The following is a 25,718-nucleotide window of genomic DNA, read 5'->3' on the forward strand; positions in this document are numbered from 1 at the left end:
ATGAATGTTTAACGACATCCAACACAAAACTACACATCGGCTATTGGGTGTCAGAATTAATTGAACAATGAATTAATGTTTAACGAAACCCCAACAGAAAACCATACATCGGCTATTGGGTGTGACAATTAATTGAAGAATGAATGAATGTTTAACGAAACCCCAACACAAGACTACACATCGGCTATTGGGAGTGAGAATTAACTGAAGAATGAATTAATGTTTAACGAAACTCCAACACAAGACTACACATCGGCTATTGGGAGTGAGAATTAACTGAAGAATGAATGAATGTTTAACGAAATTCCAACACAAGACTACACATCGGCTATTGGGAGTGAGAATTAATTGAAGAATGAATGAATGTTTAACGAAACCCCAACACAAGACTACACATCGGCTATTGGGAGTGAGAATTAACTGAAGAATGAATGAATGCTTAACAAAACCCCAACACAAAACTACACATCGGCTATTGGGTGTCAAAATTAATTGAAGAATGAATGAATGTTTAACGAAACCCCAAAACAAAACAACACATCGGCTATTGGGTGTGATAATTAATTGAAGAATGAATGAATGTTTAACGAAACCCCAAAACAAAACAACACATCGGCTATTGGGTGTGATAATTAATTGAAGAATGAATGAATGTTTAACGAAACCCCAACACAAAATTACACATCGGCTATTGGGAGTGAGAATTAATTGAAGAATGAATGAATGTTTAACGAAACCCCAACACAAAATTACACATCGGCTATTGGGAGTGAGAATTAATTGAAGAATGAATGAATGCTTAACGAAACCCCAAAACAAAACTACACATCGGCTATTGGGTGTCAAAATTAATTGAAGAATGAATGAATGTTTAACGAAACCCCAAAACAAAACAACACATCGGCTATTGGGTGTGATAATTAATTGAAGAATGAATGAATGTTTAACGAAACTCCAACACAAGACTACACATCGGCTATTGGGAGTGAGAATTAACTGAAGAATGAATTAATGTTTAACGAAACCCCAACACAAGACTACACATCGGCTATTGGGAGTGAGAATTAACTGAAGAATGAATTAATGTTTAACGAAACTCCAACACAAGACTACACATCGGCTATTGGGAGTGAGAATTAACTGAAGAATGAATTAATGTTTAACGAAACTCCAACACAAGACTACACATCGGCTATTGGGAGTGAGAATTAACTGAAGAATGAATTAATGTTTAACGAAACTCCAACACAAGACTACACATCGGCTATTGGGAGTGAGAATTAATTGAAGAAAACTAGATTAATATTTGCGTTTCTTTGTTGTTCACTATATTTTGATTTGACCTATATACAACACAACTCAAGTACTCCTCCCCACTCACGCTTCATTACGGACCTGCTGCTTGATATGGGCGGGGATGGGAAGAGGGCTATATTTGATATTTTGACTGTTATTTTATTATTCAGGACAAAGTGTAATGGCCGCGTCACTTTTCTTCCCGCATCGCCATTTTGTCACGTGATAGATGACGTGTTCCACCGCCAGACAGATGAGTGCGAGTGTGGTGGACACGGAAAACACGAGGAACGGGCCCACTGTACTCTCCAGCTCCAGGCTCTTCACACTGCTCGTGGCAATGACGTCAGTGCAGATTTTGTTTGTAGACGAAAACCACTTCTGTTTCCATTTCTCGATCAGTCCCGACTCCAGAAGTTTTATAATGCTGAAATGTGAAAATACGAAACTAAGGCTAAATTGTTTTAAAATGTTTGTTCGCGAAATATCTCAATCAGTTCTTAATCTCATAGTTTTATAATGCTGAAATATGAAAATACGAAACTAAGGCTAAATTGTTTTAAAATGTTGGCAAACAAAGGTAGTATTGAAACATTATACAAATATCTGTCAGTCAGTCCTTAATCCCACAATCTTAAAACGTAGAAATATGAAAATTCGAACTACGGCAATGGGTTACAAGTTTGGTTGGCTTAAATAGTACCAAAATATCTGAGTTCAACAGTTTGTATTGGTCCAGTGCTTGATCCTTAAATGGCTAAACATTTGACAATACATTTTCGAGAGGTAAGTCAATCACTCACAGTATCTACCAATAGTTGATGTAGACAGATAGTAACACTGAGACAGATCAGATTGTAGTTACTTTCCAAAGACATTGTGCTTAAACTTCGGTTAAATATTAATACGACCGCTATCATCACAATCATCACCACCATCATCATCACCATCATTTGTCATCATTATCATTATAATAATCATCATCATCACAATCACCATATCATAATCAAGTTCATCATTATCATTATCATTATAATCATCATCATCAGTATCAGTATCACCATCAGTATCACCATCATCATGTCTATGATCATCATCATCTCATCATCACTATCATTATCATCGTCATCAAGGCTAACCCTTAAATGTCACTTGTTCGTAGATTCCAGATGGCATCTATCTCCTCTGGTCGTTATCCTCACTTCCAACACCCCCACCCACCCTTCTCCAGATAAGTACGTCCTTATAATTGTCATCTTCCTGACTCACTTGACTTAAACAGACAGGGCACTCTAAAACTATTTTTAAAAAAGCCCTTTTTCGTATTTCTAGTCGATTTTCCTGCTGGTGACTTACTTGACAGAGAGTATTTCAAGGAGCGGTGACGACTCGCTCACGATGAATGCGAGGCCGACGACGTTGAACGTGGACTCTGCGATCATCAGGTTGTCGCAGTCTTCCGTCTTCATCAGCTTTAGCTGCATGGAGTCGCTCATGAATGCGTACCGTCCCGACAGCACCAGCTGCAGCGCCGCGCTGTTGTTGGTGACCCGTGGGGACGTCTGTAGCATCTCCCAGATTCTCTGGTGGGTCTCAGTCTCGCTTTTCTGAAAACACAGTAATCAAGATTATTTTAAAAGACGTCTGCAGCATCTTCCAGATTCTCTGGTGGATCTCGGTGTCGCTTTTCTAAAAACACAGCAATCAAGATGCTTAAAACAGACGTCTGTAGCATCTCCCAGATTCTCTGGTAGATCTCAGTGTCGCCTTTCTAAAAACACAGCAATCAAGATGCTTAAAACAGACGTCTGTAGCATCTCACAGATATTCTTGTGACTCTCGGTCTCGCCTTTCTGAAAGCAAAATTTAAAAGTTATTCGATTTCATTTACTGCCCTATCTTCAGTGATTGGTTTCGGAAAATTCCGAGACTTTTGACGATACATCACAGAAAAAAGTCTCTGATACAAACAAAAAAAAACCTTCATAGATGTATCGTGGCTGTCTCAGTGGAGGTGCTGCGTAAGTTACTTCAGTTGTACTTCTAGATTGTCATTGCTTCTTCTTATGTTTTGTTTATGTCTTGATCGTTGTTTGTCCATCCATTCATTCATTCATCCATTCATTCATTCATTCATTCATTCATTCATTTCAACTTATGTTCGTGCTTATATTCATGGGCGGGATTTAGCTCAGTCGGTTGAGTGTTCGCTTAAGGTGCTTGCGTCGCAGGATCGAACCACCTCGGTTGGGGTTTTTCTCATTCCAACTAGTGCACCACAATTGGACAAAGGCCGTGGTATGTGCTTTCCTGTCTGTGGGAAAGTGCAAATAAAAGATCACTTTCTGCATTAGAAAAAGTGTAGCAGGTTTCTTCTGATGACTACGAGTCACAATTACGAAATGTTTGACGTTCGATTGTTTAACCGCTACACCATCAACGCCAGTTATAAATTAGTGATTGTTTTGTATAATGACATCGCTAGAGCAGTGAGCACGCTGATATTAATCATCTGCCATTGGATGTCAGACATTTGTAAAATTCTGACACGCAGTCTCTTAATTGTTTTTTATTGGGAGAAAAGGGTCTGTTGCGGGTACTTTTCTACAGACAGGACAACATACATTTTTGGTTTGTATATACTCTGGGAAGGTCTGTCAAGGACAGTTGTTCAAAGATTAGATGTTAGTGATTAGTGAGAGAAAATCGAAGTCGGCATACATAGTGGTTTTACACCTGCCCATTGAGTCATTAACAATATGAACAATACCAAAAGGTGAGTGAATGTGTATGTGCATGTGTATTTGTGTGCGTCTTTAAATCAGGTGGGAGTGTTCTATCAATTACCTACGAAAGCAAACCAAATAAAACAGAAACAAACCAAAACAAACCACACAAATGTAAATAATATATATATATTGTATATCGTTAAAGCTCCATGTTTTCAATACACCTTTTTCAATGAATGCATTCTCATTTATTTAATTTCAACTTAGTTTCGTCTTTATATCCAATTAAGGTTCACGCACGCTGTCCTGCTATCTGGGCTGCCTGTCCAGCACAGTTGATTAGTTGTCAATTGTTAATGGTTAGTGAGAGAGAAGAGGGTGTAGTGGCCTTACACCTACCCATTGAGCCCTTAAGAACTCGCTCTGGGTGCGAGCCGGTACCGGGCTACGAACCCTGTACCTACCAATCTAATGTCCGATGGCCTAACCACGACGCCACAGAGGCCGGTATGCATCCTCTAAGACATTTGTGTTATAGGTGCGTGACGGAATTAGGTCTATGTACAGCGTCATTCCACTCTTGCAGAATTATCTACTTAATCCAAATTAAAACTAAAAGAATAACCCGATACGCCGCTTTGAATTAGAGCCAATGACCAAAGTGCTCGAATATAATCTATTTTGTAATTATGTCAACAATATTCCAACAACGTCAATAAAACCTCTCGTGGAAGGCAAATGATGATCGATGCGTTCGCTTAAATCAACAACTTTGCCAAAGGAGTTTGCGTTCAACCAACTGCCAATACTGGAGACTGTGTGCCTTACACTCGTAATTAAACACACATGTTGAAGTGGCAGTTTACTTTCAGTTTTTTCTTCATTCTTTCTAAATGATCCATGTTTATGCGTTTTTATCTTATTGTGAATGGTTAAATAAAAGAAACCATTTTGTCAGAGGTGGGGGGTTTTTCAGTATGTGTTTGTGTGGGGTTCTTTGCTGACGTCCCACGCATTGTTTTAATTTGTGGTATATTACAAAGAAGGAAGTATTGTTTTATTTAACGACGCACTCAACACATTTTATTTACGGTTATATGGCGTCGGACATATGGTTAAGGACCACACAGATATTAAGAGAGGAAACCCGCTGTCGCCATGGTGTATTACATAATTATGGTAATCGCAATGAGAAACGAAACCCGCTCCATTTGTATTTTGTTTAACAACACTACTGGAGCATATACATTAATTTAGTCATCTGTTTTGGGGTGGCAAACATTTGATAATTCTGATACGTAGTCTTCAGAAGAAACCCAGGGTGTCGTTAAACATTTATTCATTCATTCATTCATTCATTATTCAGTCATTATTCAGTCATTCATTCATTCATTCATTCATTATTCAGAAGAAGAAACCCGCTATATTTTTTTCCGTTAGCAGATCTTTTATGTGCACTTTCCTATAGACATGGTAGCACAAACCACGGTCTTTGATATACCATCGTGGGACACTGGCTGTGAAGGGGAAATCCAAAGGTTCTCCTCACAAGGTTCGATCCTACAACTCAAGCATCTCACGCGAGCGCTTTACTGAATGAGCTACGTTCCGCCCTTTAAAACCCGTTGTCGACATATGACTACTTTTATTAACGATTAGCAAGCGTTTTGTTTATATGCCTATCCCAAGAACCACGTCCCATGATTGTTAATATACCATTATAGAATGCTGGTTGGAATGGGACAACCACTGGGTGTGTTCATTGAGGATTGATTCTAAAAGTCATTGCACTGCGGGTGAATTCAGTTTCAATGAAACCCAACAAGGAGTGCACGAAGGAAGGGAGGAAATGTTTTATTTAACGACGCACTCAACACATTTTATTGACGGTTATATGGCGTCGTCTTATGGTTAAGGACAACACAGATATTGAGAGAGGAAACCGGCTGTCGCCACTTCATGGGCTACTCCTTTTGATTAGCGGCAAGGGATCTTTTATATGCACCATCCCAAAGACAGGATAGTACATACAACGGCCTTTGGTACGCCCGTTGTGTAGCAACTGGCTGGAAGGACTGTACGAACTATTACAGGATCATTCGAGTATTAATAATAAGGAGGTTTCACACAACACGGAGTATACTATCTGCAATTTGGGCAGGCGGGTCATAACCCAGTAGTAAAGCGCTCGCTTGCTGCGCGGTCGGTCTAGGATCGATCCCCGTCGGTGGGCCCATTGGGCTATTTCTCGTTCCAGCCAATGCACCAAGACCGGTCTATCAAAGGCCGTGGTATGTGTAATCCTGTCTGTGGGATGGTGCATATAAAAGATCCCTTGCTACTAATCGAAAAATGTAACAGGTCAAAATTACCAAATGCTTGACATCCAATAGCCGTTGATTAATAAATCAATGAGATCTAGTGGTGTCGATAAACAAATCAAACTTCTTCTTCTGTCTGGAATGTAATCACTTTTGTGATGAACTCTTTCTTTATCACGATCAAAGAAAGAAAGAAATGATTTATTTAACGACGCACTTAACTTACGGTGATATGGCGTCAGACATATGGTTAAGAACCACACAGATGTTGAGAGAGGAAACTTGCTGTCGCCACTTCATGGGCAGCAAGGAATCTTTTATATGCACCATCCCACAGACAGGATAGAACATACCACGGCCTTTGATATACCAGTCGTGGTGCACTGTCTGGAACGAGAAATATCCCAATGGGCCCACCGACGGGGATCGATCCCACATCGACCGCGAATTGAGCGAGCACTGTACCACTGGGCTACGTCCCGCGCCTCACGATCAAAGGGACATACGCGCAAATTTGGTCACTTTACCTTTCTTATTGCGGACTTTTGATAATAAAGCCTTTGTGGACATACCGATTTTTGAAAGTGAAATTGTATTACATCTTTCTACATCCCTGTAATAGCATACCTCAATCTACTTAAAATGAGCTCCATTATTACATGTGGATCTAACAGCAGCCCGTTGGAGCTCATGTCCAGTTGACCTTTCATTCGACCAATCAAAACCGTACTTGCAAAATCATGCCAGTGATATGAAAAGAATTTGAAAATATTCGGGATTATGCCGAGGGTCTACGAAATAGTTCGGGTGAATTACGAAGTATGCCGGAAACTAATTGCAATATAAAATTTTATATAAAACTCGTTTCAAGACGGAAAAAAACCCGTGATGGTATAGCCATAAAATCTGTTTATACTAGTATACAATTCAGAGTTTATTACTGCACTTTTCCCCCTGTTTTTTCAATGTTGAAATAGACCAACAAGTTCGCCTATTGCCTAAATAGTCTCGCCCGATATTTTTAGACTTTGTATGCTCCCGAATAACGCTATAAAAGGCGAAGTGTAATTGGTCGATATTTAAATTGTTATTTATAGATGAAATGTCACCTGGACATGGGAGTCCACGCAATGCTGTTAATTTCAATTAGATTGAGCATACCTCAGGTACGTAAAACCTAGCGAAAAATATAAAAAACAAAAATGCTAATTTAATTTAAAGGAAACGTTTATGTCTGTCTGCAGAAGACCCAATATTGCTCTGCCCTCATTCTTGCTTTGCTGTCTCACTTCTTGTAATTATAAGAAAAACTTTGAGGAGACCAGGTATCCCTCCGTGTCACTGTGAGATTCATCCTGGCAGCAAACATCTCCCTGTGATATCATTACAAGAAGGAACATATATGGAGACCAGGAATCCCTCTGTGAGATTCATCCTGGCAGCAAACATCTCCCTGTGATATCATTACAAGAAGGAACATATATGGAGACCAGGAATCCCTCCGTGTCACTGTGAGATTCATCCTGGCAGCAAACATCTCCCTGTGATATCATTACAAGAAGGAACATATATGGAGACCAGGTATCCCTCCGTGTCACTGTGAGATTCGTCCTGGCAGCAAACATCTCCCTGTGATATCATTACAAGAAGGAACATATATGGAGAACAGGTATCCCTCCGTGTCACTGTGAGATTCGTCCTGGCAGCAAACATCTCCCTGTGATATCATTACAAGAAGGAACATATATGGATACCAGGAATCCCTCCGTGTTACTGTGAGATTCGTCCTGGCAGCAAACATCTCCCTGTGATATCATTAAAAGAAGGAACATATATGGAGACCAGGAATCCCTCCGTGTTACTGTGAGATTCGTCCTGGCAGCAAACATCTCTCTCTGATATCATTACAAGAAGGAACATATATGGACACCAGGAATCCCTCCGTGTCACTGTGAGATTCGTCCTGGCAGCAAACATCTCCCTGTGATATCATTACACGAAGGAACATATATGGAGACCAGGAATCCCTCCGTGTTACTGTGAGATTCGTCCTGGCAGCAAACATCTCCCTGTGATATCATTAAAAGAAGGAACATATATGGAGACCAGGAATCCCTCCGTGTGACTGTGAGATTCGTCCTGGCAGCAAACATCTCTCTATGATATCATTACAAGAAGGAACATATATGGACACTAGGAATCCCTCCGTGTCACTGTGAGATTCGTCCTGGCAGCAAACATCTCTCTATGATATCATTACAAGAAGGAACATATATGGACACCAGGAATCCCTCCGTGTCACTGTGAGATTCGTCCTGGCAGCAAACATCTCCCTGTGATATCATTACACGAAGGAACGAAAGGAAGAAGTAGTTAGGAATGGCCTTGATTTTCATGAAAGGATACGAGAGCCATTATCTTTTAATATATTTTTTATTGTTGTTGTTTTGTTGTTATTATTGCTGTTGTTGTTTAGTCTTTGTCCTTTAAGTCTTTATTCCACTGCAGGGCCCGTGCTTACAAAACGTTTATAGTCCAGACTCAATCTCTAATGACGTCACATGCATACGATTTGTATGGCGTTGTCATGACATGAGTGTCTCAGACTCTATTAGAGTCTTGAGTCTAGATTTTAAAAGTTTTATAAGCACCAGACCAGAACAGGAACAAAATGGCAGCAATGGCAAAATTAACTCTTTAATCGAGACGTCATACCTTGAAGAGTGTTTCCAGATTCGACCCGCTCTTGACTAGCGGTCTAATCTCCGACTGTTTGGCCAGGTCCTCCAGGGAGCTGATGGGTTCGTCAGAGAACGACACGGTGAGGAAAGCGGCCAGGTTCGCCGTGTAAGAAGCCACCATCAGAATCGTGAACACCCACCAAAAACCGAGGATGAACCGCCCTGATATATTAGCTGGCGTTTTCTCTGCGCCTGTAACATTAAACGAGGAAAGTATAAATGTAAAAGTTATTATGTTACTTATCGTGTAACTTATCCAGTTCCAAATTCAAGTATTTTGTCTATTCAGACCACTACATTCACTTCATTTAGATGCTATAAAAAACATTTTTAAAAACTGGGCGCGAGGGGTTCTCAAAGGCTGAAAAAAAAAAAAATGATTATAAAACATAAACTGCGCGGGTCTAGTTAAAGCGTTCTCTCTTGAGAGTAGACTTAGTTTCAGTGTATTCAGTATGGCAAAAATGTAGTCATGGAACATAAACAAAGAATATACGGGCTAGCATTTAGCAAAACGCGTTTTCCATCAACGTGGGATTCATTACAAAAAAAGAAATGTCCAGTGGACGTCTGGTAGCCCGAGCGAGAAATATGTAGTCAAAACACTCCTGGCTAGCGCTAAGGTCGAGCCCTGTGTGATCATTTTACCTTGTTCCATGTACGACCCATACACAATCCACAAGTTGTCGGCCAGTCCTCTCGGCGTCCTGGCTCGACCGCGCGGTGTCTTCTCGTCCTCGTCGCTGCCGCTGGTGGGACTGACGTTATTGACGGCGCAGAGGATGAGGCCGACAACGATGATGGAGCCGGCGATGAGGATCCAGACGTCCCTGGAGAACGGCTTGAACGTCCTGAACATCTTGCTGTTCTTGTCCTCGAACCGCTTCATGATCAGACCCGACCCGTCCTCCATGAACGGCTTAGTGAAGTCGATCACGGACTCTCGCTCGGCCGACAGGCTGAAGGGGCCGACTCCAAAGTCACACTCCTGGATATAGCATATAGAAGTGGGAGAAGTTTATCTCATGCACGCTCGTCTGTTCTACCAGATAGCATCGAGAATTCTATACCACTACCACCCTTTGTCCTGATCCTGTCCTGGGTACACGTAATGAGGCACATCAAAATACTAGTATGTACCCACAACAGGCTTTAATGTTTGGACACTACTACCCTTGCCCTTATCTTGTCTTTTGTGCACGTGATGAAATAGGTCAAAATATGTGCCCATGACGGACTTTCATTCTTAGACTCTCATCTGCTCTGTCAAATTGCAGCAAAAATTCTATACCACTACCAACCTTTGTCCTCATCTTGTCTTGGGTATACGTGATGACGCAGGTTAAAATATGTGTCCACGCCGAGCCCTTCATGCTCTAATTAAGGAAACCAATTTGCCCCTAACTCGAATTTAGATTCCAGAATCAAGAATTAAACTAAGGGAATGAAAGGCGTGTTTGTTTAACAACTCCCATAGCACAGTTTAAACCGTGATCTAAATATTTGTGAAAGAGTTCAGCCATTTACAAAATTTAACCAGTAGAATACGTATACATCCTGGACGATATGGTTGAACATACTGTAGTGTATAATAACTAAAACGACATTAACTGCAGCATAGCCAAGCAAATCAAGATTATTTGCCATAATTGTTAAACTTTTGTGTGTGTGTGTGTGTGTGTGTGTGTGTGTGTGTGTGTGTGTGTGTGTGTGTGCAGAACGTGATACCCAAATATTTTTTTTTTTTTTTTTTTTGACAAACTCTAAAAGAAAGATGAAGTAAAAGTATGATCATTCTTGTCGTCTGCAATCATGGAATTCTAATATAAGAAATAAGATTTACATACTCCTCTCGTTGTCATGCCAACAATGCCATTCCAGGAACCGTCCTTAGTGGAGGATCCCCACAACCTGTCCGCAGGTCTGACAAGTTCATACCTACAAACATAAATAAATATCTAGTCTCACAATTGTGAAAGGATTTTTCTATCCAATGAATCAACTCCAATTTACACTGATGCTACGTTCATGAAACTGTTCCATTTAAAGGTGGATTCGCACATCCGTTGGCTTACTAAGTAGTACAATGACGTTTTTCGTAAAAATATTTACAATTTCAAAATATATATACTGACAATTTATTCTTTCTTTACGTTTATTGTTCTCAGAAACAAATATGGCAGTGTCGGGGTTGAAGCTCTGGTAATATTTACATTTACCTTGCCCCATATAGTAGTTTATGCATCGAGTTACATAGTCGACATACCCATACGTTGTCTATATTCCGTCTATATAAAGGATACTGCCCTCCTGTCTTGTTATCTCACAATTTGTTAGCACGAGTTAATAAAAGTATGAAATTCGAGGCTTGCCGAGGATTTTTATACTTTTATCAACGAGTGCTGATAAATTATGATATCACAAGACAGGAGGGGAGGGTATTCTTTTTATCATCCATTATAATTCTTTTCAGTAAACAATGTCAGTAATGTGGGTTGAAGGTCACTATATTTGGTAGCGGTAGACTCGTTAACTAGCAGAACGACAGTGGCGTGACGTCACTAATGATAGGTTTAGCGCTGAAACATACACAGTGGTGTAACAAAAAGATTTGATATCGCAAATTATTATCCACATAGTTCAAGATATTCAGGGAAATATAACCAGTATGATCTACGTGTGTTATAATGATTTCACGTGCTAAACAAATGACGTAATTTTGTGAAGCGACGTCATAACTTAATGCGGCTTTCCCAGTGTAAAATGACTTCATTTCGGAAAATGACGTCGTTTTGTCGTCTCTTTTTAGTTATGTTTGAAACGTTCTGACATGGTCCTAGCTTGTTATTGACAAAAATAATATATTGGATCATGTATTATAAACACGTGTGAATCGTACTGATTTAAAGAAACTAGTGTCAGGATTCATGTATTACTCTCGCTCTCGCTCGGGCAATACAGAAATCCGGACACTCCTTTCGTAAAAGCAGTACGACACACAAGCTTGTATAATAATCTATATTTATAGTGTCAGTGATATCTCCTACAAAAGCATTTAATGGATGATAAATATAATTATGGCTACGTAGTCATATATTAGAAACGGAGCCCTGTTCACCTTTAACTAACGCTCGCTGTCTAAAATGTTTGCAAAACGGCTTATAGTTTGCTATAGATGAATTGGCATACAGTATATATACTGAACAACAAAAGAAATGCGAGTATTTTTCATGATACAATTAACTCGGTAAATAGATTGTCGAAATAGGCCTGAAATTTTCACAAGACACAAATACTAACAGGGGCGTGCGCAGGAAATTTTGCACGGGGGAGGGGGTCAAAGTGTCTGGCGAAGCCCGTGGTAGGGGGTCTGGGGGGGGGGGGGGCCCCCCCGAAAATTTTGAAAAATTGACCCCTTCTAGGGCTATTCTAAGGTGTTTTCTGCTGGCTAGCCGAGCTGCTTTCTGACCACATTCACAGGAATGTAAAAAATCGGGATATGAAAAAATAAATCGCACCCCCCACTCCCCTGCGCACGCACCTGACTAATGGGATTCAAAATGAATAATTTTAAATAAGAAAACAAAATAAAAAATTGCGTTCTTTTTGTTGATCGGTATCTTGCAAGTCGCGAAATTCACTAGACTCTATCTACCTTTAACCGTTCTTGCCACAAAGCCTTTAATGTGAGATTGTCATTTTACTTACTGGAAATGGAGTCTAGCAGCCAACTCGTTCAGTATGTCGATGCAGATACCTTCCCAGCGGCCACCGCGAAAAACAGTGAATGGTGGGGCCTTCGTTAAGTGGCAACAACAAACAAAAAATATTCAAACGTTTTAGTTCAACACGAAAGTCAACAGATCCATTTTTTTAGAACAGAAAGAAAGAAAGAAATGTTTTATTTTACGACGCACTCAACACATTTTATTTACGGTTATATGGCGTCAGACATATGGTTAAGGACCACACAGATTTTGAGAGGAAACCCGCTGTCGCCACTACATGGGCTACTCTTTCCGATTAGCAGCAAGGGATCTTTTGTTTGCACTTCCCACAGGCAGGATACCAGCCTGTAGACCGGTGGCCTACCATGACCGAGGCCGGTTTTTTTTAGAACAAGACAAATGCATCAAACGTTCACTTCATATACATGCGCTTGAATGAACGCACAGACGTACAAAAAAACAGCCACATACAAACAGACACACTCACACGTACTCTCTCTCTCTCTCTCTCTCTCTCTCTCTCTCTCTCTCTCTCTCTCTCTCTCTCTCTCTCTCTCTCTCTCTCTCTCTCTCCTCTCTCACACACACACACACACACACACACCGAATTGCTATACTAACTAGTAATAACAGACTTCGAAAACTCGAAAAAGTTGATCTCTCAACTAATTTTGGGTCCCAAAGAAGAATGAATTGTTGGCCTAGCCACGCGCGGGTGTCACGGCTGGTTACAGCCGAAGAACAGTAGTATTAATCGTCAACGCTGTTTTGGTGTTGCTCTCAAACGAGAATTGTGCATTTTTCATATATTTAATAATATGTACACTTAGTGCTATCAGATATTTTAATTTGTTAGTTACGTTCGCCAACTTTCGAGTGAGCTTTTTTCTTTTGTTAGTTGTGGCATAGGTGCCAGAAGATGACAGAAGCTAGGTGTGGGATGAACTGCCATTTATATATTAATTCGCCTTTCAACGGAAAATGCTAAATTTACAGAGATTAGGATGAGACAGTGCACCACACGTTTTTCACAATAACAAATGAAATCATCTATCTGCAATACAGTTTCAATTTTGAGGTGTGCTATACGAATTTGTAAGCTCGAACTCCCTGAAACTTGAACTATTTTGCTGTCCCCCTTCAAATTCATACGTACATCTAATCTGAACTTAAATACTCGAAAAGGATATGCTTCAGACCAGCCCATTAACAATTACCTTGACCTTCATTTCTTTAAAGTAGCAATTTACCTCGTTGGTTCCAATTCGAAACTTCATGTTCTCTAGCCCCTGTTCTCTGTCACTGAACACATGTTTCATCATGACCAAACCACCTGACGTCGTCCAGCTGCCCACGGGTTCGAGACTCTGCGTGCCGTTATTCCTGATGGCGTTGATGATATGGTATGTGACGTCACTATTATAACCACGCCCTCCAAATGACACCGGCGATGCCAGTGTTTTGTTTGTTGAAACCTGAAATATTGAAATTTTAAAAATGTATATAATTTAAGCCGTTGTTTGACTGCACCACAGCGAGTATCTTCAGAGAAAACTGGAGTTTCTTTTGTTTAACGGCACCACTAGGGCACATTCCTTTAGCAATCATCGGCGTCATGGATGTCAGACATTAACAGTTTGGTCATTATGACACTCATTACATTTGTTTCTGTTAGCAGCAGGGATTTTTTATATGCACTTTCCTACAGAGAAAAGAAAATATACCACAACCTTCGATATACCAGTCGTGGGGCCGGAAAACAGATTCGATCCTTTGACCCAAGTATATCACGCGAAAGCAATACCGACTGAGCTAGATCCCGCAATATGTGTGACATCGATGAGTCCGATACATATGTCCTCAACTGAGTTTGACGGTTGATGGCAGATGGATCGGACGACCCTCCATGTTATCAAAATTATATAACTGCTATATGTGGTGAGTAGGCTTATTGAAAAATCTCCAAGGCCCCTATCTGTATTAGCATTTCTAAAACTGATATAGTATACATTACCTTGTCTATAGCCGATATCATATCCTGAGATAACGTTGACGTGTTCAATTGTTTTCCGTAGCAGGAAGAACGCCTTGTACCAATGGAAGCATTTCTGTTCATCACATCATTAAACAATTCCGCTATATACACGATGCTGTCAAACAAATAGGTATCTGAAATCTTTAAAAAGTATTAAAATCATTTTTAAATATGTATATCAGGGCCGTTCATAATTAGAGGGTAAGGAGTAAGAAGACAATTGCATAATAACCAGAATAACATGAAAAGGTGCCCCATTTTATGCATGGGAATTCCTTCTATTTTTGTACCCCAGCGTGGATTCAGAAATGTTTCTGCAGAGGGGGATGTGCATGCAACTACTTAAATGGAAGTAGTATATTAGCAGTGAATGCACTTTAAAATAAGTCTTGGGGGTGCACTGGATTCGCGCCTGTACCCCGAATATTTTTGTGCAGCCACCCCACTTGTGTCAGGCTAAATACATCCTTACAGGGCCCGTGCTTATAAAACCTTTAGAGTTTAGACTCAGTCTCAAATGACGTCACACGCATGCAATTTGTATGGCGTTGCCATGACGACAAAGTTTCAGAATCTTGAGTTCAGACTCTAAAAATGTTAGAAGCACCAGGCCTGATTGCCGTTACTGGATGATTCAGCGGGATGTATGAGTTAAACCCATAACCATTTAAAGGCATAGTATCGCGGATCACAATGTTTGTTTTTGTCTAACACCTGATAATAACTGAAACTTATATTCATCTTTCGGCTCGATTGATTAAACTCTCGCAACTTTGCGATCTTGCAGTGTCATTCAAAACGTCCGGCAAGTATGGTGCGATGTTGCTTAAGACAGATTTGTGAATAATGTTAGGTGCAGACTACCAACTGCCAGCACAATGTTTGCCACCTTTCTGCTTTCACGACTTCTACGACTGTCTAGTTGCTAGACTGGGCGCTCTTAAAACTCGACTGTCATCGTATAACCCATTAGTTGTAAATCTGAACGTCGGGAGTTAGGAAAATGACAACGCAATCGTAGAGTTGACCAACTTCGTTGTAACAGTTGACAGCCTGAGCCTAGCATTAGGCTCGTGGGATATTAAACATTGCTATTAATTTTCACTGATCAACAAATTTACATCCATTTTCAGTAATTTTCAATAGCTGTGCTGCAAACATTTTTAATTGCTATGGTTAGCTAAATATTTTAAAAGTTACCTTTTTATTGGTGGCAACATAGTTATGGAACTATATATCGTAAAATATCTCAAACAATTAGAATATAACGTCTATGAAACGGGGTCGAAGAGGTGCCTTTCATTTCAAAACAAATCCATCTGGGTTTTGGTTCGGCATATTTCTCTACAAAGGCATACAAATAATTTAATTATAATGGTATCTTCGTGCGACGTCATCGCTTTTATTTTGCCACCACTGCCATTAATATAAATGTTACACTGTTCCTGATATATTTATTTATTTATGGATGTCCCCTACTTATTTAGAACAGTATAGTTCACTTACTGTAAAGTTATCCAGCCATGTTGTATTGGCAGAAAACATTCCCAGTTTGGTTGGTATATCGCTCACAGTCAAAGACGTCGCCAATATCAGTCGGTGTACGTAATCTGCTTCGACCACGGTGTTAAACATGTCCGGGTTTACCAGGTCAAGGACAGATAACCAGGAAATTGTATTGGACGTGGGTTTCATAGACGACCACTGAAACATGGAGATTTAAACAAATTTTATTATGTAATATTGCGTTTACTTACATGTTATATCTAAATTTAAAAAGACTAGGTTTGTCAATTATGTTTCTGTTCTTTTAAGTACCGCATATGTTCAGTTATCCGCAAAACCCAATTATTTATGTCATCATATTTCCATTTATTCGTCTACGTTTAATTAAGATTAATTCATAATTCATTTGCATCTTAGGTTGTGCCAATAAACAATTTCTGATTTTGTTATTAAACACTCCAAAAGGACAGTAGGTTTTGAAAACTGAATATCATTAGTTTCAATAACAGCAAAACGTCAAATAGTTTTCATTCAATGCCCTGCAGTCCTGTCCACTCTGTAACAGAGAGAGGCAACACATCTGGCTTTTGAGTACTACGATGGATGCCAAGCTGTGGGGCTCTGCAAAAGATCTACGCCTGACATCGCTTTTTTTGACTCTCACGGGACAAAGGATATAATACAACCAATGGAACGCTGAAAAATTCAGTTTATGTGTATTTTCAGTTGTCTTGCTTTTTCACCCACAGAACCCAATCATTTAGGTCATCAAATTTACAATTTTATCCATCTCCATTTGACTAAAATTAATTAATAAAATTTGCATTTTAGGTTGTGTCAATAAACACTTTCTGGGGGGTTTTTTTTATTGAACTCTCCAAAAACCCAGTGGCTTTCAAAAGCTGAATATCGTTACAGTTTCAATAACAGAAAAGAGTGAAACCGTTTTTATCCATCTATATTGAACTAAAATGAATTCATAAATTCATTAATTCTTATGTTGTGCCAATGAACTTTTTCTGTTTTTATTATTACACAAACCAAAACACCTGCAGCATTAAGAATTTGAATGTCATTAAGATTTCAATAGTAGCAAGCAGTCAAACCGTTTTCAGCAGGTCCACGGTCATTACGTTATCAAGAAGCACCAATGCGCACACCGTGCGGTTGCCGAGTTTCTTCAGCTTTTGTAACCATAACAACACATCCCTCTGCTCCTTATTGGCTAACTGTGTAAAGGAAGTCTCTATCAAACGAGCCGACAACTCGTGTCTAATCTCGTTGATTCCTGCAACTGAAAGTGTTAAATATGTGTTCTTAAAGTTGCATAATCTTCCAAAATTCATATATATGATACCTATAATTGTAATAAATTCTGTGCTTAGCATATTTATTTATTTATTTATTTATGTACAATATACTGATGAGAGGGGATGGATCACACCAACACTAACAGCAAAGAATTTGACTGCAGTTAAAACCCTTATATACTACTCAAAAGAATTTAAGGGTCAGACGATATTTTCATTATTTTCTGAATGTCAATTATATTAGCTAGACCATAATGTCACGCATGGTATTGTTCCATTTTGACGAAAGTGGGTCTAAGCAACCCATAAATGAATTAAAATCCACTGTCATTGACACTGTCGACTAGTTCTAATGGCGAAAACATGCTTACATTTGCACGTAAATTAGGGCGAAAGCGAAAGGTCTGCTAAGTGCCCATAACTTGCTTTTTCACAAAGCGCTTCATTTGCACGCTTTGCATGTGTATTCCATGTTCCCAATGCTGAATTTCCGTATAATTGGAGCTTGCGTTCGTGTACGGTGCACACTCCAAATTCGACAATGGTACGACGTCAACTGACTATCGACGATCGAGGAAGGGCTATTGCTTGGCTTCAGGGTGGCAATACGCAAAGAAATGTTGCTCTGAGACTTGGTGTCAGTCAGAGTGTCGTTGGCCGACTGTGGCAACGGTACCAACCAACGAATTCTGTTCGAAATCGTTCACGTTCGGAAGACCCCGAAGCACTACAAATAGAGAGGACCGCTACATCACCAATATGGCTCTACGTCAACGCACAACCACTGCACGCCGATTACGTGACAATCTGCGGACTGCGACTGGAACTCGAGTGTCTGATCAAACCATACGCAATCGTCTGAGAGCCAATAATCTATGCTGCCGTCGCCAGGCTGTTCGACCACCACTCCTACCACGTCACAGAACGGCCAGACGTCACTGGTGCACGTTTCATCTGCGGTGGCAACGTGTTCAGTGGGGTCGAGTGATGTTCACTGATGAGTCCAGGTTTAGTCTCCAGTTCAACGACGGTCGGGTTCGTGTCTACAGACGTCCTGGGGAGCGCTTCGCTGACGTTAACGTTAGACAACGTCACCGGTTCGGTGGTGGCAGCGTCATGGTGTGGGGCGGCATCTCTATCCACCACAGGACCCCCCTCTATGTGGTGGATGGCAATCTGAATGGAATCCGCTATCTGAATGAGATTATCCGGCCGTTGGTTCTCCCAGGCCTTCAGTAGATTGGCGGCGGGGCAGTTCTGCAGGATGACAATGCCAGACCCCACCGCGCCAGGGTGGTAACGGACTTTCTCAGACAACAAGGTATCGCCAGGATGGATTGGCCAGCATATTCGCCTGACTTGGCCCCAATAGAGACGCCTGGGACGAATTAGGCAGGAAAGTTCGGGATAACCATGCCCCTCCGGCCAACCTTCATGATTTGGGTCAACTTCTTATGGCAGAGTGGCAGGCCATTCCCCAAGAGTTCTTCAGACGTCTGATCAACAGCATGAGGCAACGATGTGTCGAGTGTATTCGCGCCAGGGGTTTGTTATTCACACACTATTAAACGAATGTTCTAATGTGTAAAATCCATGTTTGACAACCTTCAACTTTGACAGCATGTCATGTGACTTTCTTGTATACAGTGACGTTTATTTGTGGGTTTTTGTAAATATGGAACAATAAATAAAAAATTTGGTGTAGTTTACATCATCAATCTAATACACTCTGAAACTTATTTGGTTATAAATTTTTGACCCTTAAATTCTTTTGAGTAGTATATATACATAGTTAAAATCTTAAAGTTTGTTTTGTGTAACAACGCCACGAAGTCTAGGGCACATTCATTTGTTAATCATCGGCTGTTGCGGCCCATTTCACTAAACATCGTAAGTTTACATCAGCTACTAGCAGTTATACCGGTCGCGAGTTTACTCGTGTTTTGGAACCAATTTCAGTTAGAAAATTACATCATTACGCAAGATGGATTATTTTAAAGACAAAAGAAAATGAAATATGTGTTCATCTAACTATATTTGTTGAACTATAATAGTGGTTTAGTCGTGGATTTACGTTTGCGTGCAAAACCAAGCTTACGATGTTTTGTGAAATTGGGCCCTGGGCCCGGTAACATAAAGCACTCGTAACACTTACGTCAGACGTACACCACACATTATGCATGGTGTACGTCTGACGTAAAGGTTACGTGTGCTTTATGTTACCGGGCCCACGATTTCAAACAATTGGTACTTTTTACATATATTGTTAGAGAGAAAGCCGCTTAATTGTTTTCATTAGGAGCAAGGGATAATAGGGTCAGGACACTAACAGTGTTATTGACAGTTAACCCCACACTAGTAACATGTTACATTATATATCTGTATGTTATACAAACATTCTTAATGCATACAGTGAGTTAAAGGGACATTCCTGAGTTTGCTGCATTGTAAGATATTTCCGACGAATAAAATATTTCTAAGACTGAACTTACATATTAAATATAGTTTCTTGTTTAGAATATCAGTGTCTGTATATTCAATGTGTTTCTGGTCGTCTTAATATCTGTAAGAAGCCCAAAATGGATTTTGTCTTCAAATAGTTCGTACGTAAGAAAAACAATTTTTTAGGAAATAAAATGAAATTAAATCTAGTACAAATATTAGAACGATCAGAAACACGTTTAATATACAGACACTAATATTTTATGCAGAAAAATATATTTGATATGTAATTACAATCGTTAAAATGTCTCTGTTTGGTCGATAGCATCTTAAAAATTGCAACAAACTCAGGAATGTCCCTTTAAATTTTATCTACAATATCAAGTGTTCGTTTATTTATTTCTCTCATTATATATCCGGTGTGGTTTTGGTTGTTCTAAAGTCTGTAGAAACACAAGACATTGTGTCATTGGGGACCATTTGACTGACGCCACAATTCTGATGATATGTTTTTGGAAATATCTTTTAAAAAATATATCTTACTGAGTCGTCGTAATGTGTAACAATTCAGAACTCAAATGATAACAAAAATAAGTATTTACGATTTGAAAATTTTGGAAAAACAATTGCAAATCTGTTCATCTGATCGCAATTATAAATATTTATGATTTAGACAATAATTACCTGATATCATACATATTGTATTAGAAGTCTTAATGTTTACTTTATTCAGATAATAATTACCAGATACTGTACATATTATATTACAAGAATTAATATTTACTTTGTTTAGGCAATAATTACCCAATGTATATTGCATTAGAAATATTAATATTTACTTTATTCAAACAATAATGTCCCGATACCGTACCTATTGTATTAGAAGTATTGATGTTTTACTTTATTCAGACAACAATTACTCAATACCGTACATATTGTATTATAAGTCTTGATGTTTATTCAGACCTCAACATTTAAGGTGAGCTAACACACTCGCTCCCCATCTTTTGTACTATAGTCCTGGGGCCCTATTTTCGAAGTCATCTTAGCGCTACGAAATCGTAAAAGCGTCGTAGGTTGTGACGTCACTACAGCGAACGCCATAGTGACGTCATAGCTTACGATAATTTCACGATTTCGTAGGCTAAGATAGCTTCGAAAATATGGGCCCTGTTCATTTGTGTAGACCCTAAGGTTTTTGCAAATGTTACGTTTAATTCCTATTCAATCCTTGTTTTCTTTACATTTGCATGACAACAAACTCAAACCCCGACAGGTTTTATATACAATTCATCATCTAAAGTGTACGAAGTTGACTTATTTCCATTTCACAAAAATCTCTATGTTTTGAATGCAGTTTTTTCTCCTATAAATAACTACGGATATTTGCATAACAAAAGATTAGGATACGAGGCTACACGAAGGCCATTATAGCTTGTTTCACTGAATCAAGGTTATGATTGCTTTGGAATGTAAAATGTGTACCAGCTTTGTCTAACCTTTTCTTTAAACATATACGTAAAAATACATTCCATGTACATGCAGTACAATGCATTATTTATTTGATTTTTATTTTATAAATTATATATTTACATACAGTACCTAACCTAACACAACTGGGGTGTAGTAACAAACAAAAATCAGCTGACACTAGGCCGGTGTGTTTCACAGAGTCCATAGAGTTAGGTCTGGTAGGCCCTCCCCTTTCAACATTTTTTTTCCTTTTAATTGGGATCCCTTGTGGTCAAATGTATAGTATTTATGGTGGTGCTGGGGGAGGGAGGTGTACTTTTGTAATGCGTAAAGAAATTTTATAAACCAAAACACCATTGTTCAGACCTTTTCGGGGGTTCCACCACTTGCCCATTCCCTAGACACGGCCCTGAATGTCCAAAATACGACAACATTGCTTGTGTATATCAAGTCGATAGTCAATAACATATTATATTCGAAGTATAATATATGATTGCAGATGCTGTTGTAGCCTTGTGTAAACCACATGAAATACAACTATAGAAGGGTATATAAGTTCACAGAAAAATGTATTACGGGACATTCCATACATTATTGTTATTTCAGTAAAATAACAGTAAATCGAAAATTGCTTCTCCCTACCCATCAAGCATATAATGTTCAATCCATTTATTAACTATTTAACACTGAAAACAGTTTATTCCCATGACATTCATTATGAGTCACTATCAAACAACCTATCGATTGAACAAATATAAACGTGTATTACAAAACACGGACAATCAATATAAAAGCTTATAAAATACACTTACATATGAAGCCAGAGATGGGTGTGGGGTTGGGCAGAGGGCCACGCCTCCACCACTCGCGGGTATACAATATTCTGGCCACGTGTGTGTACAAAATGTCACAATGAACATCACAAGATTAAAATCTCACCCCAACCCCCCTCACTAAAGTGAACGTGGCCTTCAGGTGAACTCTTGCCTGTGCATTAGTAAATAATAAATATTTTATATTATTCATGGACATACAACCTGACAGTCATAATGTATCAACCTATTTTACAGTTACTTTACAGTGTTTTATCCTCAACAGCACCCAAACGTAATTATTTTTGTATCAGTACATTACATTAATGACATAGCATGCGCTGATCCTGAAGGTTTTTTTAATAGCGGGGTCCCAAAACCCGTTGTTGCTTTTGAAAAGGTGGATGGGATAAGTTTTCATTTTTTGTGTATCCTGTAATATATATTGTTTGACAAAAATAGACGGGGGGGGGGGGGCTTGTCACCTGGACTCTCCGCCTGAATCCACGCCTGAATTGTTTATTGGGGGGGGGGGGGGGTTGTGGAATGTCGGACGAATTTGTTGGTGGTTATATATTAAAAAGTAATGTTCACATGAGTAGATGTGAAAGGTTCAAATACTGCAAATTGCCCGTTTGTGTTTTTAAATATAATCATTAGGTCCCAAATTAACAATACAAACGCAGTTGAGAATGTCGATGATGTTGAAGAGACCGAACCAGATATACTTCGAGATAACGGTGTTGCGATAAGCATAGTAGTTGTTTGTAAATAGTATGCCATGAGACGATTTTTTTAACCTTTAAAATATGTTGGGTTTAATGGAGTAAAAGGGATCGACATAAGGACATTTGACTGAGTTCAAAACAGAAGAACTACAAGCAGTTCTAACTTACAGACTGACGCATCAAATATGACGGCGACCTTCGAGTAGTCAAAATAGTCTATTATGCTGACGATGACGTCTACAGCGTCTCTGATGCGCGGCTGTATCCTGAGTGTGGAGACCGGAAGTACTTGAACGACCTTGTCGTGGCACGGGTCGACATGGATGGCAATGAGGAGCATGGCCAGCTCGGTGGATTCCTGTTCTAAAACCCTCAGTTTCGAGCATCCTGTCACTGCTATTAACACATCGGACTGTTCTGTCAGTGCATGGCATACTGAAATAAAGAAAATCTTATTTTAAATATGTTTATATAAATTTTATTTAAAGGTGGTTTCAGTGGAAGCAATGTTTTTTTTTATATAATGATTTTGTTTTGTTTTTATGAGGCTTAAAAATAATAAAGTCGGTTTGTTGTTGTTTGTGTTGCTGTTGGTTTTGTTTGGTGGTGGTGTGTGTGTGTGTGTGTGTGTGTGTGTGTGTGTGTGTGTGTGTGTGTGTATGTGTGTGTGAGTGAGTGTGTGCGTATGTGTGTGAGTGTATGTGGTGTGTTTGTGTGTGTGGTGTGTATGGTGTGTGTGCGTGTGTGGTGTGTGTGGTGTGGTGTGCTGTGTGTGTGGGTGTGGGTGTGAGTGTGTGTGTGATGTGTTTGTATGTGTGTGCGTGTGGGTGTTGTGCGTGGGGGGGGGGGGTTGCTTGGTAGGGGTTGGGGTTCGAAAGCATGGCTTGGACGAAAAGAGTGGGGGGTGTATGTCCTCGTCTGCCTTGGTCCCTCCATATTTGTCATCGTACCTCTTCATTTGCCTTGATACCTAAATGCTTTATTTCGATTTTGTCCTCATTGAAATATCACATTTTGTCACAATATTAATAGTTGAGGCGGCATTATTTCTGCTATAGATGGCGCTGTTCTAGCTACCGCGGTAAATTTGAGAGTGTTTGAGCGGTTAACACGCAGTGTCAAAATCGACGCACTTGCTGACCAGAAACCAGAAATATATTTTTTTTTGTCTAAATTAGAATCTTGTGGTACGGTGAAACTTACTCAAAGCCCACGATTCAGCTGAATGGTAGGCGAGTAAAACTGCTATTTTGGCATTGAATAAATTTAAACAGAAATGTTGTTTTGTTGGTGGGTGGGGTTGTTTTTTGTTGTTGTTTGGGTTTTGGGGGGTTGTTGTTGTTTTTTGAGGGGTTGTTTAGTTATTGTTGTCGTTGTGCTTCTTTTTTTTCTTCTTTTTTTGGGTGGGGCGATGTTATTTTTTTTCCACTTTTTTTGTTTTTCTTTTTTTTTCACTTTTTTTTTTTTTCACTTTTTTTTTTTTGGGGGGGGGCTTTTTTTATTGACTTGAGGACCACTAAATTTACTCTTTTGTTCAGCCATGGTAGCTGGCTATGCCAACCGTCTCATTAATAACTGGTAACCAGTGATAACAGACGCTACCCTCCATGGTCTACACGTGAGAGCCTTGTATCTTATTTTTTAACAATTACCCCCGTGCTTGTACTCTGCAAATAAAACGTTCGCTCTAGGCTATAACACTTTATTGGCAATGTTTCTTCTTTCAAGCTGCCTCCAATACATTTTAACATCCATTTAATTAATTGCAGTGCCGAGTGCATAATTTTGTGATGCTCTCTAGAATATTAGGTCTTGGGGCAGGTGGAGCTAATGTTCTGCCATAAAATCTAAACGAGGTTCTGGATAATACCCAGGCTACAAATTTTCGAAGCTATCTTAACGCTACGATATCGTAAAACCATTGTAAGCTGTGATGTCACAACGACGCATGGCATAGCCTACGACGGTCTTACGATATCGTAGCGCTAAGATATCTTCGAAAATCTGGGCCCTGTGTTGCAAGGCACTGAATATCTGATGATATCACACTAATTCAAGTTTAATCTTGTATGCCCCAGTCATATGGGAATGTTATGGTTCTAAACAATTTTTTTTTAAAAGGGACATTCTTGAGTTTGCTGCATTGTGAGATGTTTCCGACTAATAAAATATTTCTACGAACATATTAAATATATTTTCTTATTTAGAATATCAGTGTCTGTATATTCAATGTATTTCTGGTCATCTTAATATTTGTAAGAAGCCCAAACTGGATTTTGTCTTTAAATAATTTCGTACGTACGAAAAAACATATTTTAGGAAATAAAATGAAATTTAACCTAGTACAAATGTTAGAACGATCAGAAACACGTTTAATATACAACGACTAATATTTTATGTTAAAAAAATATATTTGATATGTAATTACAAAAAAGTCTGTTAATCGATAACATCTTACAAATTGCATCAAACTCAGGAATGTCCCTTTAATATATAACAGATCACACTCCAAACCTTTCTGGATATTTTTTTTGTTTTATGTTTTCTATTGCCCATCCTAATCTTTGATGAAAATTAAAAAAAAAGCATTTAACTAT

General features: G+C 39.2%; 1 protein-coding gene across 1 annotated transcript; it reads right to left on the reverse strand.

Moving 5' to 3' along the window:
* Window positions 1-1,183: 1,183 nt before the first annotated feature.
* On the reverse strand, window positions 1,184-24,663 carry LOC121379616 (probable glutamate receptor). The gene is made up of 12 exons (XM_041508263.1): window positions 24,648-24,663; window positions 23,290-23,556; window positions 17,463-17,650; window positions 16,357-16,554; window positions 14,830-14,991; window positions 14,066-14,290; window positions 12,796-12,884; window positions 10,935-11,025; window positions 9,736-10,075; window positions 9,062-9,279; window positions 2,653-2,903; window positions 1,184-1,723 (listed from the first exon to the last, which is right to left on the reverse strand). The coding sequence occupies exons 1-12, from the start codon at window positions 24,661-24,663 to the stop codon at window positions 1,459-1,461; spliced, it is 2,310 nt and encodes a 769-aa protein (XP_041364197.1). The 3' UTR covers window positions 1,184-1,458.
* Between the last annotated feature and the right edge of the window lie 1,055 nt (window positions 24,664-25,718).

This window comes from Gigantopelta aegis, chromosome 8, assembly GCF_016097555.1.
Source record: "Gigantopelta aegis isolate Gae_Host chromosome 8, Gae_host_genome, whole genome shotgun sequence".
NCBI classification, from domain to species: Eukaryota; Metazoa; Mollusca; class Gastropoda; order Neomphalida; family Peltospiridae; genus Gigantopelta; species Gigantopelta aegis.

Excerpts from the sequence above, each read along its gene's own strand:
- LOC121379616 (XM_041508263.1), bottom strand. Across the intron at positions 16,555-17,462 it reads CCGTGGACCTGCTGAAAACG|TGGTCGTCTATGAAACCCAC; the intron begins GTTTGACTGCTT and ends TCCATGTTTCAG. Across the intron at positions 9,280-9,735 it reads TGGGTCGTACATGGAACAAG|GCGCAGAGAAAACGCCAGCT; the intron begins GTAAAATGATCA and ends TTAATGTTACAG.